This window comes from Prinia subflava, chromosome 8, assembly GCF_021018805.1.
Source record: "Prinia subflava isolate CZ2003 ecotype Zambia chromosome 8, Cam_Psub_1.2, whole genome shotgun sequence".
NCBI classification, from domain to species: domain Eukaryota; kingdom Metazoa; phylum Chordata; class Aves; order Passeriformes; family Cisticolidae; genus Prinia; species Prinia subflava.
The window spans coordinates 36,180,807-36,196,131 of record NC_086254.1 but is presented as its reverse complement, the minus strand read 5'-3'; the positions used below and the strand labels follow the sequence as shown (position 1 = coordinate 36,196,131).

At 46.6% G+C, this 15,325-nt stretch overlaps 1 protein-coding gene across 1 annotated transcript in view; it reads right to left on the bottom strand.

Moving 5' to 3' along the window:
* Positions 1-7,533: 7,533 nt before the first annotated feature.
* NCOA6 (nuclear receptor coactivator 6) overlaps positions 7,534-15,325 on the bottom strand; it is a 46,277-nt gene continuing 38,485 nt past the window's right edge. Inside the window, exons 14-16 of the mRNA XM_063404750.1 lie at positions 14,039-14,075; positions 11,019-11,167; positions 7,534-8,116 (exon numbers count right to left, since the gene is read on the bottom strand). Of these exons, the coding sequence (XP_063260820.1) occupies positions 8,070-8,116; positions 11,019-11,167; positions 14,039-14,075 (233 nt within the window). The 3' untranslated portion in view covers positions 7,534-8,069. The remainder of the gene's footprint in view (positions 8,117-11,018; positions 11,168-14,038; positions 14,076-15,325) is intronic.

The window sequence follows — 15,325 nt, the reverse complement described above, 5'->3', positions numbered from 1 at the left end:
CTCATCTGCCAACCTTGCAAGATGACTGTCACCCCCAGTGTGACCCAACCTCGCTGTGCTCTGGTCAAGCTGTTCTTTGCAGGAGACTTGCAGTGATCTGCTCCTGCCCAGCAGCAAGCACAAAGCCTGACCTGGTCCCAGGCCTCCTGCCCAGTGCTGCCAGAGCAAGAAAACCCCTTTTCACTGAGGTTTTTTGTCTCCTCAAATCTTAAAACAAATGAAAGGTGCTTAAAAACTGAGAACTTCCTGTATGTGCACCCATTTGCATGTGTAGATATTTCACAGCCTAGTTTGGGTGTTCAGTAGCTTGTTTTGGGGTTGAATCTTTTAGGGGTTTGTTGGTTTTCTTTTTTTTGGCACCCGGTATTTGTGATGTGTGGTGCTTCCGATGGAAAGATTCTGGTTTGCAGGGAGCTCTTGGGCTGGTCCTGCTGGGACAGGTGAGGTGAATTTTGCGTTCTTTTCTGTGCTTGTGTAGGGGGAAACTACAGCATGGACTCAGGGACAAACCAATCTGCTGGGGTCTTTAAAAATGTCTTTTTCCCAGGCTTCTCTGTTAGAATGTGGGGTTTGGTTCTGGGATGCTGGCATGTGGGCCTGTGGCAGCATGTGGTGGTGACAGGAGCTGCAGGGTGCTCTGACACTCCTGTGTGGAAAAGAAATTGTGCTCATTCATGGTGGCATCATTCCTGGGCTGCAGCCACTCTTCCTTTGTTCATGCCCTTAAATTTCACCTTTACAGCTGAATGTGACTGGTCCCTTTTTAGACTGGCTTGTGAACAACCTGGTACGGATTTTCAGCACTGAGCCTCCTAGGGTTTGAGAAGTGCAGCAGAGATGTGTGTTTATGGCCTGACCCACCACATCACTGGGATCAGGAGACAACCAGGATGGGGGAAGCCATCGAAATGATCACCTGGAGAAATGGTGATGCAGGCAACTGAAAGATTTTTTTCTATTTCTTGCAATGAAGAATAAAAATGAGAAGAATTCCCAGTGGAGAGACCTGGGCAAATCCCTATTCAGTAAATGCCAGCTTTGCTGGGCAGTGTGTCAGTGCTGGGCTCAGACACCTGAGCTGGCTCCAGTCCCAGCTCAGCTTCCCAGCCCTGTACTGGACTTTCAGGCTCAGGAGCAGCAGGGCACTGGGACAGGCTGGGGCAGTGCTCTCAGCGATGGCTGGAGCTTGTGAGACTCCTTATGGAGGGAAGAATTTTCCCACCACTGAAGCCCCCGTGGTGCAGAGATCTTCTCCAAGTAAGATTTGCATCTGATTGCCTGGTTCTGCTCTGGCTGCCCTGTCCTGCCATGAGGGATGAACCCCCAAGGTGTGATGAACCAGGAGGGACAGCCCTGCTGGAGAAGTGCCACCTCTTGGGATGCACCAGGACTGCCTGGTGCCCCCAGGCCCCCAAGGCTGTACTTGCTGCACTGGGCAAGGCCAGGCTGTGGCCATGGCACACTCAGGACCCCTCACTGGCAGCCACTACAAAGTTCTCGCACTGAATTCTGGCTCTTGCTTGGCACTGCAAGGCTGGAGGGCTGCCAGGGGAATAGGGGCAAAAGTCCTCCTCACCTATTGCTCTGAAACTGGCATTCACAAATGCTCTTTCTAAGAAACTCTGCTGCAAAAGCTTGGTCTGGAAGGAAAACAATTCTTTCCATGGGAGTCCACATTTCCGTCTCATTGTGGATAACATAAATGCATGGCTCATCCCAAAGATCACTGCTGTGGGAATCTTCTTTCTTTAGGTGTGTTTCTAATCAATAATTTTACATTTATATCATGCTAATACTTTTCCCTCTTCTATTCAGCCCTACTGGGGAGCAAAATACCCACTTGTCTGACCACACCAGTAAGAAAAAAAAAGATGAAAAAATACTCCAGTGAGGTTCTAGGCTTGAGTCCCACAGCTTTGCAGTTGTCCCTCTGGATTGGTATCAATTCCATTGCCCTGCATAAAGTGGAAATTAAACTTCATGTGAATTCATTGAAAAACAAGTGAGTCCCCAAAGATCAAACATCTAATAATCAGGAAACAGTAAGAAGACATAAGTCACCTCAAGTCTAGAGAAATGGTTCTCAGCATCTCTCAGAAGGCAGCACCAAGCCCCACTGCCCTGGGAATGGCTGGTGGCAGTTCTTGAGTCTTCCCTGACCCTCTGGGTTAAAAGAAGAGGCCATCCATGTCTAGCTGGTGCCACAGGGACTCTCTAGGCACCAGGGATTGTCAGCTGCCACCACTCCGAGCCTCCAGTTTGCTGTTCCTCCTTCACTGCATGCACTCAGCAATAGCTGCTGGTGGCAGGAGGGAAGCACCAGCAGCCCAGCATCCCCCCAGCTTCTCAGAGCTTCCTCCCCCAAGGCCTTCTCCACCACCGGACTGTGGTGAGCTCCTCAGCACAGCTGCTGGTTTGGACCAGAGCCTGAGGAGGGACACCCATGGCACTGGCAGCCCCTCCCTCCCAGGTGACTGCCACAGGCAGAGCCACTGGGGCAGGAACGGGCCTTAAAAGGGGCTGATCCCCATCAGGGCTTGTCTTCTTCTAGGTGGAGCTTTCCATCTCTCAGATCTGCTCCATACAAAGTCAATGATCTCCTGTTGTCCTCATGGGCTCTGTCCTCGTCCCATTGCCATCACTGGAGCAGCTGCCACAAGTTGCCTGACTGTGGCTGTAGGAGCTGGATGCAGCAGTGGGAAAGGCTCTGCCTGCCTCTAGAATCCCTTCTTTGCTGAAAGGTGTCCTCAGATCTATTGGAGATGCCACCTTCTCCTTGCGTGTCTCCAGGATCCCAGAGCACTCCCCAGCCCTGGGCTCTGGACAGCTGGGCATGGTTGGGTGGGAGCTCTCCCTGTTCCATCGTCCCTTGATGCATTTCCATCAGCCTTTCCTTTTGCTTCTTGAAAATGTTAGTCATTAACTAAACCTATAACCTCTCCTTAGAGGAGTGAGGATGAGCAAAGGTGGCTCTTACGTGTGATCGTCTGTTCAGTTCTTCTGTGCAGAGTGGGGACACCCAGGCATGTTCCCTCATTCTAAGCTGACACCTCCTGGGCTGGCAAGGGGGTTGCCTTTCCAAATCCATATTTTATACAGGGATGCTGCCCCATGCTCCAGAGCTCAAAAAGACCTGCAAAGCTTTGACTCTGTTGCAGCTAAACCTGAAAATCCTTCTGCCTTCCACTCTGACCCTGTTTCATTACATGGTGGAGAGCAGGGGGGGAAGATTTTATTCTCTGCAAATGAACGTGAAAACAGCGCAGTTAAATTCCAAGTGTAGCTTAAAAATGGGTTGCACAGGGGAGCCCAAAGCTCCTCTGCTCTTTTGCATTCACCTCACGTACCCTTGCTGGAGAGCCATGAGCAGCTGTGCCCAAGTCTCAATTCTTATCCTTAGCTTTATGCTTCAGGAAGTCTGGGGATCAGGGAGCAGCACAAGGTGTAGCAGTAAACCAGTAAAATTTCCTCTTGTGTCAGAACTGTACTTGTACAGAGCCACCAAGCACTGCAATATTCTGTCTGTACGTATCCACCCCTGGTATCTGCTTGTGAAACTCATGCCCACACATTACCCTCTCCCATGTGGGACTGCCTGTACATGTGCCTTCACCCTTTTTCATGGTTTGGCATCTTTTTTAAACACAATTACAGAACTTGAATAAATCACTGAACTGCAGTTACAAGTCCTATGCAAGAGGTGACCAGGGTGTCAGTTTTTGATGTTTCTGTGTTTCTGTGTTGTTTTCAAAGTCACTGTGGGGCTTTTCAGAGAAGCCCATCAGAATGAATGCCCCATTTAGCATTTTGGATATAATAAATCTCTTAGGCAGCTTTGAAAAGCTCTAAACCCCAGTTGCTCACGGGGCCGTGTCGGGAGAGCAAGCAGGAGCAGCAGGACGGAGGAGTGCCAGGACAGATGGCTGTTCCCTGTTGGAAAAGGTTGCCTTAAGCCTTCCCTAAAATGCCCTGGAGAATGTTCCCGTGCCCTCCCGCCCTGTGCCCAGGGCAGCCCGGGCAGAGCAGCCCCGCCCCGGGCTCTGCTGGACGCCTTACACACGGCACAGCCGCCACTGGGGATCCCGCAGAAGAGGGAAAAAACAGCCCCACGTTTTCTACATCACCTATGCTGTAGGACTGAGACCTGGTCTGGAACTGAAGCTAACAAAATCCGTCCTTTTTGTGTGTTACGTGTTCAGTTGGTGTAAGCAGGGCTCGTAGGGAAGGGGTGTCTCCTCCTCGTAGGACATTGTGTAAACATTTGCCCTGTGTGGACTGCCTGGGATACTTTGTGTAGTGTGCCTGTGTGTGTGTAACCTGGTTTTGGTTGTTAGGCTGTAATGCTGTCTCTTGACTGAAAAAAAAATCTAATATAAAGAAAAAATCACAAGAAATAAAAAAGGATATATTTAAAATCTATTTTGTGTGTATTCCTCTAAAGCCTGCAAGTAAATCTGTCTGCAAAATGCTTTGGTTTGTTAAAAATGCTTTTAAAAGTCAATGGTAAGAGAGAGACAAGTAACAGAAGAACATCCCCCTTTGAAGCCAAGGACACACAGGAGAGGGGATGGCACAGGCTGAGGGATTGGAGGGGATTTTTCCCCCCTCCCTATTACCAAACCTTACAACTCAGCAGATAATGACAGAGCTAAAGCAGATGTTGATTGCCCTGAGAAAATTCCAGATCAGCCAATCTCTGCAGCATCAGCTATTTCTCCAAGCACAGTGAGAGATGTTCTCAGCACCCATGAGAGGCAGAGATGACTCCAAGGTTCTTAAGGGCTTGGAGATGAGGAGAAGCTGAGAGCTGGGACTGCCCAGCCTGGAGGAGGTTCAGGGAGATCCCGCCCTGAACCCGTGTGCGCATTACTGATGGAGAGAGTGCAGAAAACACAACTGGAACATTCTCAGTGCAGGGGCAGGGTGAGAGGCACAAACTGAAGTAAAAAAACAACAAAAAAACCCTCACTTAAACATAAGAATATACTTTTTCACAGGAAAGGTGGTTGGCCACAGGAGCAGGTTTAGAGGTTGAGGAGTCCTTACCCTTGGAGATAGCCAAGATGAGAGGAGATATGGCCAAGAGCAGCTTTGGGCAGGGGTGGGATGGGGCTTGCCCAGCCCAGTGGCTGTGCCAGCTCCTCCAGCAGAGCCAAGCCAAGGAGAAACCAATGAACCCCCAGCTGCTGGGAAAAGCACTTCAAAGAGATGTTAGATTAGTTATTGGGAATGAAAAAATAGCTGGGAGTGAGCTTTCATAGCTTTGATAAACCTTCATGTGGGAAAACCAAATTTGGCAGCTGGAGACAAAGCCTAGGGTTATTTGGCACGGATGGAGCTCAGGTCCAGTCCAACATCCTGCTCACAGCAGGGTAAATACTGAATTCAGACCACACTGTACAGGGCTTTGTTCAGCCAATGCTTAAAATTCTCCAAAGAGAGAGATCCTGACGCTGCATCCCAGGGGGAATAGTTTCTTCTCAGTCAGAATCTCCTCTCTTTCCATTTATCCTGGTGGTCCCCATCCCTTCCTCCCAGCTTGCATCTCTATAAAATTCTGGCTCCATCTTCTCCAGAGCATGAAAGGGCAACGAAACTCGTCCCCCTCAATATATCCTTTTGGCCAGGTGTTCCAGCCCCAGGCCATCCTGATGGCCCTCTCTTGAGTCTCCTCTACATTATCGACATCTAGTGGTTGGGTGGGAGGTGGAAACTACGTGATAACATTCCAGATCCCCAAATGCCAAGGGGAGCAATCACTTCCCTGCCCCATGGGCTGCCCTCCCTGCCCCCAGCCTAGCTCAGCTTTCCTCCAGGGCTCGACTATGAGCTGCTCTGAAGTCCAGCACTGCTCAGAGGACCAGTACAGGGGCCCTTTGCTCCTTCCAAGGCTCCTTCCCAGAGGTAGGAGCTTGCAGTTCTTCTTTCCCAAGGTCTATGTCCCTGTAAATGGTGACCCTGATCTCAAGCTTGTCTGCTCCCACAGTATGGTATTTCCCACAAACTGAAGCACATCCTCTCTCTTCCCCTGGTTTATTGGTACGTGGACCTTTTCTGTGAAGACTTTCCAGTTTCGTGGACTTTGTCCTCATTCTCCAAAGCTTCCCACCCAACCTGAGCAGCAGCAGGAGCAGCAAGGCCAAGCACAGAGCGGGGTAAGCCCCAACAGAGAGCAGGGGCCCAACAAAGATACAGGGGCTCCCATACCCCCATCAGCTGTGCCTGTACAGGGACACGGAGCAGCCACACTCTGGCAGGAGGATGGTAACACTGAAAAGTGCCTGGAAAGCTGCCTTGTGGGAAAGGCCTTGGCAGTGTTGGTGACAGCAGCTAAACAAGAGCCAGGTGTGCCCAGGTGGGCAAAGGGCCAAGGGCACCTGGCCTTTCTCAGCCATGGTGTGGCAGCAGGACCAGGGCAGCAGCTGTCCCCTGTGCTGGGCACTGAGGCACCTCCAGTCCTGGGGACAGTTTTGGGCCCCTCATAGCAAGAAAGATGTTGAGGGGCTGGAATGTATCTGGAGAAGGGCTGAGGAAGGGGCTGGAGCACAAGGAGCAGCTGAGAGAGCTGGTGGAGCTCACCTGGGTGAAAAGAGGCTCAGAGGGGAACATTCCCTCTCCACAATTCCCTGATAAGAGGGTGGGGCTGGGTGGTCAGGCTCTGCTCCCAGGGAACACGGGACAGGATGGGAGGAAATGGCCTCAAGTGGCACCCAGGAAGGTGCAATTTGGACACTGGGGAAAATTTCTTCATGGAAGTGATGGTCAAGTCCTGGCACAGCTGCCCAGGACAATGGTGGAGTCCCCATCCCTAGGGGGATTTAAGAAAAGCATGGACGCTGCAATTGGGGACATGGGTTAGTGGTGGCCTTGGCAGTGCTAGGGAAACAGATGGACTTGGAAGTTTTAAAGGACTTTTCCAACCCCAATGATTCTGTGACATCAGCCTCACCTGTTACCTTGAGCACAAATAGCTAATTCCTGTGATTATAAAAGCTGACGACTTCTATTTCATAACAATTTATATTTAATCAGCATTTTGAGACACACATTTTTAAAATTCAGCAAGAAAGAGATGAAGTGGCCGTGTGTGTGCACAGAGCTCAGGCTCTGGGCTCACCCCAGCAGCTCCTGGGAACGGCGAGCCTGACCTACTTTCCATGGCAGCACATCCCAGCCGCCACGGCCGATGGCAGCAGAGCTCTCCACATCAAGGGGTGCCAGGCTGCTGCCAGCCAGAAGCCTTTACCCCGTGGAATTGGGCCTTTTCCCTGCCTCTTCCCTGCTGAGCTCCTCTGTGGGGAGCCAGGCTGCTGGGGCTCCTCTGCTCCTGCACAGCCCCAGGGGCAGCAGGGCGCCCTTCCCTTTCTCCTTTGCTTTGCAGGAACAGCTGCAGCAGTTAATTTGTTTGTGGTTAAACAAATTCCTCGCTGAAGCTACATATAAGGAGCTTGCAGGCTTGGGGCTCTAAATAATCCCTCCAATCCTCCTGTTTGGAATGATGTTGCTGTTGTTGCTAATAATAATTCAACCCAATTTATAGGACAATAACATTTATTTAGAGCATGAGGGATTCCACATTATACAAACCCTTAAATTTATATTCTGTTTCACTGGTCCATTTCTACAACAAATACATCAGATCTACTGTATAATAAAATTATTTACATTTCCAAATAATGGGGTTTGTTTATAAACCCTCTGACTGCTATTCACATACAGTACTGAAACAACAGCACATTACATTATTTTAATACCTAAAAATGACAACCCTGTATTCTAAATTGTTTATGAAAAGTGGAAACAAATAAATTTACAATTGTCTTCCCCTCCCCTTCCATTTCATACAAACACATTACCCTGACTTCACTTTTCAAATCCAGAGGGTTTTAGAAGAACCCAGTTTTTAGATCTATTCATGTTTTTTAGAAAAAAAAATCATTTATTGGGAACAGTATAATATTAAAATGACTTACTGTACAGAATTTTATTTAAAAAAGAAAAATCACAGCTCAAAATTGCTATTGGTAAATTCATACTCATTTACAAGTCTCATGTTTCCATGCAGTAATTTACTTGGATTTTCTTCTTTTTGACTGCATTGCACTGGCACTCGTTTCTGAAATCAAGAGAAGAAAAAAAGCATGGATACGTAGTCGGTAAGCCATTCCCCAGAGGGGCACAGATTGCCCTGTCATTTTTCCAAACTGATACCAGAGTGGAAACCTTTGGAGAGCAGGATTTCCCCAGCACCGGGCCTGACTCTGGAGCAGCTCTAACACCTCTGGGCCATCAGCTGCTCTCGACACCAGCTAAGCTGGACATTTATGCAAACCTAAAGAACAGCCTTTGAAAGAAGAGCCAAAGGGTTTTAACTGTGCCTCACGTGCCGCATCCCAGGAGGAAGCACAGCCCCAGGAGCCGTGGAGATGGTGCTACACAACCACTGGGGAGGTGTTTTGGAGCCTGCCATGCCAGTTAACAACCCAGGTGTCGGAGCTCTTGGAAAGTCATTAGAAAACAAGTCTCTGCAGTGTACACTGAGTCACAGGAACGCAGCTGATGCAAAAAGACACAAATGTTAGCACCTGCAGGGCCACGGCGACAGCAGATAATGTCCAGTGCACTTACCAAGGCACTAAGTTTCCATTTCAAAACAAAAAAAGAGTAAGGACCAAGGGCATTTGCATCTTTAGATCTTTTTAAAAATGTGATTTTAAATGTTGGCAATGTCTCTTTGGCTCTTCACGATGTTTTCCAAAAACTATTGCAGCTGTGTGTATTTTAAGAGTCAAAAGGGAAAAAAATTTCCAAGCCCATCTAAAATTACAACAGCAGCAGTACAACTCCACAGCTGTTATATGTGGAAGGAGAAAAAACAATCAACATTTCACAATTTAACAAACTCAAAGCTACAGTAAATGCTAAAAGAAGCCTTTGCTGGAAAAGTACTCCAAAAAAGGGAAAACACCAGTACAGTACCAATTTTCAGAAGTGAAACATCTCCACAGGCCTGACTCCAGCCTGGAGCCCTCCAAGCAGCAGGGCTGACTTTGGAGTTGCTTCAGCAGCAGCTGTTGCCACCCTTGTTGCTGCTCAAGGCTCCATGTCTGAGAGAAGGAGTGGGCCAGCAGCGCTCAGCCCCTGTCTCAGTCCCTTGGAGCATCATCAGCACCTCCCCAACCCTGGCCCCCAGACACTCGTGGGCAGGGCTGACCCTCCTGTGTGCTCTTCTCTCAGTGACCCTTCTGCCTCCTCCTTCCTGAGGCTTAGCAACCAAGTTCCTACTCCTGCCTGTTAAAGTCTGATTCTCTCTCCCTGCTGATTTTTTTCCCTAATAATGACTTTAAACAGCCTCTGTCTCAAGAGATAACACCTCCCAGCCCCTCATTCCTTTTACCATGGGTTAGGGGGTTTCTCAGGACACAGATAACATAATGATAGGAGCAACCAAACCAGAATAATTAAGCTCTGATTCACTAACAAAAATGTACAACAGAGCAGGCACAAAATGGTGGCAAACTAGGTGACACCCCTGGCAGCCACCTCACTAACTTGCAGCCTGTCCTCTGCCACAGAGCACCTGGTTTGGCTCATCCTCCACAGCTCAGGAGCAGCTGTGCACTCACAGGTAAGGAGGCACAGCCAGCTGGCCCCTGCAAACTGCACCCGAGTGTCCAGCAAAGCCCTTGGACACTGCGGCACTTTCGGATGTACAATTTCCAAATGAGGGTTTTGTTTACAGAGGTAAGCGAATTACACAGTCAGCACAAACCCCTGTGAGAGTTTTGGTATTTAAATTTGATGCACTTTCCCATTCTCACATTTTCAGAATACGATGTGTCACTGGTTGTCATCTTTAGGTTTACCCAGCATAGTGTGTGGGCAGGTCACACGCTCCAGATCTCCTCAAACGCAGGCAGGAATTTTACACTGGTTTCACATTTTTCAAACTTTTTTTTCACAATCATGAAAGAGAATTTATTTTTACAATACAGACTCAGATTCTTCTGCACAGTCCTGCCACAAGAAGTAAATGTAATTAAATTCAGCAGTCACAAAAGTGCAGAATATATAGGTCCCCTGTGTAATCTTTGGGAGTCATTGCACAATGACGTAAAGCTGGAATGCTTCTCTGAAACTCTGAAAACACAATATTCTTACCATCACACTTTAGTACCTCCAGTATGGAAATGGTGGCTGAATTCAACTTGACTTCCTTTTATAATCTTTTAATATTAATACCTCTTTGTTCTGTATGTTATCTTTAAAATAGTGGTCGAATGTTGCCTCTTGATGGTCTCTCTCTACTCTCTTGTATAACTTTGGTCCATCAGCATTTTTCTGACCCTTAAACACAAGAAGCTGACAGAATTAGCTTCAGCCTGGCACCGGGCCATGCATATCACACAAATGCTGCGTAATTGTTAAAGACTGTAACCTGGGTAGGAGTAAGGTACGTCAGCACCTGCTAATGCCATGGGGTAATAACTTCAGGAGTTCAGATGTTGTTGCGAAGCAGAGCTGAGGCTCTGTGCTAGCACACAGCACTCCCTGATGCTCCTGGCTGCCACCTCAGCAGCCTCTGGAGCGTGCCTGAACCATGGCATTTGTCTTGGCAAGAGCTGACCGTGCACTTGGGAAGACTTAAGTCTTGTGTTTTTCGGGCTTCAGGAAAAGGAAAATGTCACTCTTGATCTGAGTACGGTCCTTCCAACAGCAACATACTCCTGCCAAGAGAATTCAACTAGGCAAGGTGCTGAACACTACGGTGGTGAGTGCTGCAGAAAACAAGTTCCACAGATGTACCAAAGAGGAATTCATACAGGATTTACTGCCAGTGCAGACGTCAGGAAATGCTTCAACACCAACCTGTGGCTAAATCCTTGAAACTAGAGATAAAGCACCCGAGGTGTACGAGCTGCAAACCAGCATTATCAGGCAGCTACTGCCAGGGCAAACAGCTGGGGAAGCAGGTTAGGAGCTGCCCTCTCCCCAGGAAGGGTGGCTGTGCATGTTACCTTTAGCTGTGCCGGATGCGGACGCGGGTCGCGAGGATCTCTTGCGCTGCCCGTTCTCTACAGTTTCCTGTGAAGCGGCAGAATCCTCTGTTCTTGAATTTCTTCTACTTGGAGTTTTAGACTTTTCACAATTCTCTTTTGTCTCATTACTAATAAAGTGGGACAAAATATTTCTGGTGAAGTGTGAGAAGAATTATGTTTTTCTATGCAAGTCAGACAAGCTGGAGGATGGCCCGACACAGGTACCAGTTCCGGACTATTAGCACTGAAGATATGAAATGCTAGAGATACCAGAAGTTCTATCAGATGAAGAATGACCTGAGTAAGTCAGAGTATAGTCCATTTCTAGCAAAAATTATCAGAGGATACAGAATTGGGAAGTCCTCAAAGAGAATATTTTCAACATTAGAAGACCAAGAAATTAGATGCATTATAAATTGTCTGCTCTGTTTTCCACAGGTGCCACCATTACTGAAGTCTAGGAAAAGCAAACAGGTTACATTAGAGACTGCTACAGTATGGGGGTACAGAGTTGAAGTTGCAGATGAACATCAGGAGGAATTAAGAACTCTTCAGGGAGTATGCCAACTTTTAGGTTTGCTAAAAAGACTTACTCCATCAATCCAAGTGATTTCTTCACATATTAAAAAAAAGGTTTTTTAAAACTTTCTTCAAGTTTTAAAGCTTGAAGTCAAAATCTTTTTTTTGCCTTTTTTGTTTTGTTTTGTTTTTTTGTAACAGGTAGTTTTATCTACTATAAAATAATAATTTTAGGTACTGTGGAAATATGTTTCTTGCCACTGAGACAATAAAGGGAATGCTACATTTTGCAATTAAATTCCTCTTTTATTTTATCTCTCTTAGCCCTATAAACTCATCCTGAGCTTTGGGTGTTTTCTCCTTAATGCATTATTGCGAGACAGTTTCTGGTGACTATCAGTTTCAGAAGTTTAAACTAAACTTCCCTTGTGTTTTGAATTCAAAGGTAAGTAACTAACTCAAATTATTCTGCTGATAATGGAAAAGAAAGCACATTTCAGGCCCTTTGGGTGACAACTTGCAGGACTTCAGGCAAAGGTGCCTGAATCAGAGACTGGAGTGAAGACACAGCACAGGGTGACCTGTGTGTGACAGAGGTCTCACTGCAGTGTCACCCTTCAGACAAGTCCTGCTTTGAGGACAAGGACTCAAATCACACAAACTTTAGGATTAACTAACAGAAACCTGAAATAAAACAGTTTCTCAATGGAAGGAGAGACAAACATTCTCAAGGAAGGACACACAGCAGAGGAGACTATAGATTGTAGATTATCTTGGATACAAAATAAATACTGAAATCTGTTTCTCCATAAGGGAGTATTAGGGGCCATCTATAAACAGTATTCCCCAAACAGGTCTCAAACTGGTCTTCTCCTGTGGAACTGGGGCATCTGAACCAGCAATCAGCTACTTCAGAGGACCTCCAGAGGGAAGCACCCGCAGTTCAATTAGTACAGGTCAATTTAACAGATTCTAGTGACTAAATCCAGAGATGGGATTGTCTCATAGGAACCAGCACATCACTCCCCTCCTTTTATAGCAGGAAATCAAGTTACTCCAGGTGAAAGTATTTGTAGTGCTTTATGGGTTGCAAGGCTCCCCTAAGGTTTTAAAGGTCTTTAATGGCTTTAAATGAGAATAGGTTTAGAATAGATATTAGGGAGAAATTGGCACAGGGTGCCCAGAGGAGCTGTCGCTGCCCCATCCCTGGCAGTGTCCAAGGCCAGACTGGGCAAGGCTTGGAGCAACCTGGGATAGTGGAAGGTGTCCCTGCCCATGGCAGGGGGTGGAATGAAGGTAAGTTTTAAGGTCCCTTCCAACCCCAAACCATCTATGATTCTATCAAGGTTTGTCCTGTATGGGTCAACTCCAGGAGCCCAAAGCTGCCCACTGTATCAGCCATCACTAGGCCAGTTTCCCTGCAAACTTTCCTTCTTGTCCAATCTTGCTCACAAGAGCATCATTCAGAAAAAGCCTGAGAATGTCTTTGTGGTAATCTGATGTGCTGCGTGGGTTTGGAGATGGTCACACAAGGACACTTCACTTGGAGAATCTGCCCTGCTGCCAGTGTCCCATCTTCAGCTTTTCAGAAAAAGTCTACCCTGAGGAAAACTCACTGTGAAATTTCAGCTTGTCTTTGAAAGATGTCAGTCCAAATGAAGATAAATATGGTTAAATATTCCATTCAGAGGCATTCCTGATCTGAGGAAATGTACTGCATTCCATCTTCCTTACAAAGGAAGGCACTGCCTCATCTCCTGAGGAACCCCACATGGGACTGCCCCTCTTGCCCTGGCCTAGGGGGTCACTCCACCCATGAGGGCAGTGTCCAAAACCCAGCTGGCTGTGCCAGCACCATTAGCCAAAAACCTCCTCAGACCCTCACTGCCAACTGAGTGAGAGCCTGGGGTGCTTAGAATCTTCCAAGTAGATCTTGGAAACTGTATTATTTTCTGCCAGAACACAACCATTTGAAATAATATCTTTTGATTACTAAATGTCTTAACCAGGACAACATGAAGTTTCTCCTTGACTTTCTTACCAAGTTTTGGCAGAGTGTTAACAAGCAAATAGAAGAAAACTGTTGAAAACAATCCTCAAGGCAGAAGGACAAACTTTTGAAAGACTTCCTTTAAGAAAACAAAAATTCACATGACAGCTAAGCTGCAGGCTTTTGGGGGTTAGTTTTGATTTGTTGTGCAACCATCCATCAAGACCCTTCCAGGACATGGAACATCCAGGCCTGAAAGGATGAGAGGAAACACTGCCCAAAGCACAAACTAAGGAAAAGGTTACCTTATATGCATTGTATTTCGGCAATGGTTTGGAACATTCAACTGGCCTGATTTCTAAGCAGGAAAGAAAAAGATATGGCCAAGCAAATGAAAAGCAGTAGCAGAGGTTGAGCAATTAAGCAAAGAGAAAGGGACTTCCTCCCACGAAAGCTATATCTACTCTGAATCTACAAACTATCTCCTTACCTTTGACCAGCAACTACTGCAGCATTTGTCTCAAGTTCTACAAAAGAAAAAGATAATTTTAAAGTCTGCTGTAGAGGTACATACCTGCTGACAAGGCATGACTAGCTCACATTGTTCTATCATATGTTAGTTCTCAAGGATAAGCTTCTCTCAATGCAAAGCAAGACAAAATTGGTCTAGTGCTTGGACTGATTACAGCCTTCAGGACACTGCAGCTAAGACAGGGATAAACTAAAGCCCTGCAGAAGAAGACTGTAGAGAAACTCCCTGGCTACATTCTTCTCCCTTTTAAAACTTCCATTTTAGACAGCTTATTTCTACTAAACCTTCTAGGTTTTATTAATTTTTAAACCTTAAAAGTACCCATCTGGCTCTATTGTGCATGTAAAAATTTGTCTTAACCCAATTGCCTCTCACAGCAATATCTTCAAATGACAAATTTCTGAAGCCCAATTGTTCAGAATTGGAAAATATCTCAGAGAAGATGATGCAAAGAGAAGCCTGGCCTGTTTTCTCTCTCTCTCTCTCTCCCTCAGTTATTTTGTATATACAGGTCAGGTTTCCTTTGGAGTCTTCACATCAGTAAACAGCTCTCCTTTACCGTACATAAAATGTCAAGTCTTTTTACTGTCTGTCTTTTAATTCTCTCCGTATCCCCCATATCCTTTGTGGAGAGGGAAGACCTGCACGTAAACACAGGCCCTCTCAAGAGGAACTGCCAGGGATTTAGGGATTACCATTGCAATGTCATGGATGAACTCTCTGTGCTTGGTCTCACTGCCCAGCTCAATTCCCCCATTAAACCTCAGGCCAGTGGGACACAAACGGAGGTTTTGCCTTTGACAGCAGTTTAGCCCCCAAGATTTGCTAGAGTGTGCACAATGAATAGAGGCATAAAAATAAGTAAGATAATGGGTAATGTCTATCCTCCTAGGATGAATTTGCAGTCTTGGAACATCAGCCTCTTCGGTGTAAATGGATATAGCTCCATCTGAGAAAAACAGAATCTTGGAAACAAAGGAAGAACAGACTAAGCAATGAAAGGAGGTACCTTCCTTCCCACCCAAAATTTAAACTGGGAGATAATCCAACAGCAAAAAATGGATAGCATCAGTGCTTCCCCCAGCAGGAACCCCCAGTACAGTCACAGCAGCACAGGGCAATGAGTCGGGTGTGAAAAAACAAGGGTGTATGACCTTTGTCTAAGTGGAAATTCAAAGAAAATAATTTGTACAATTTTTACTTTCCTAAAGCCCTATTTCTAATCAGATTAGAGATGGCAAATGG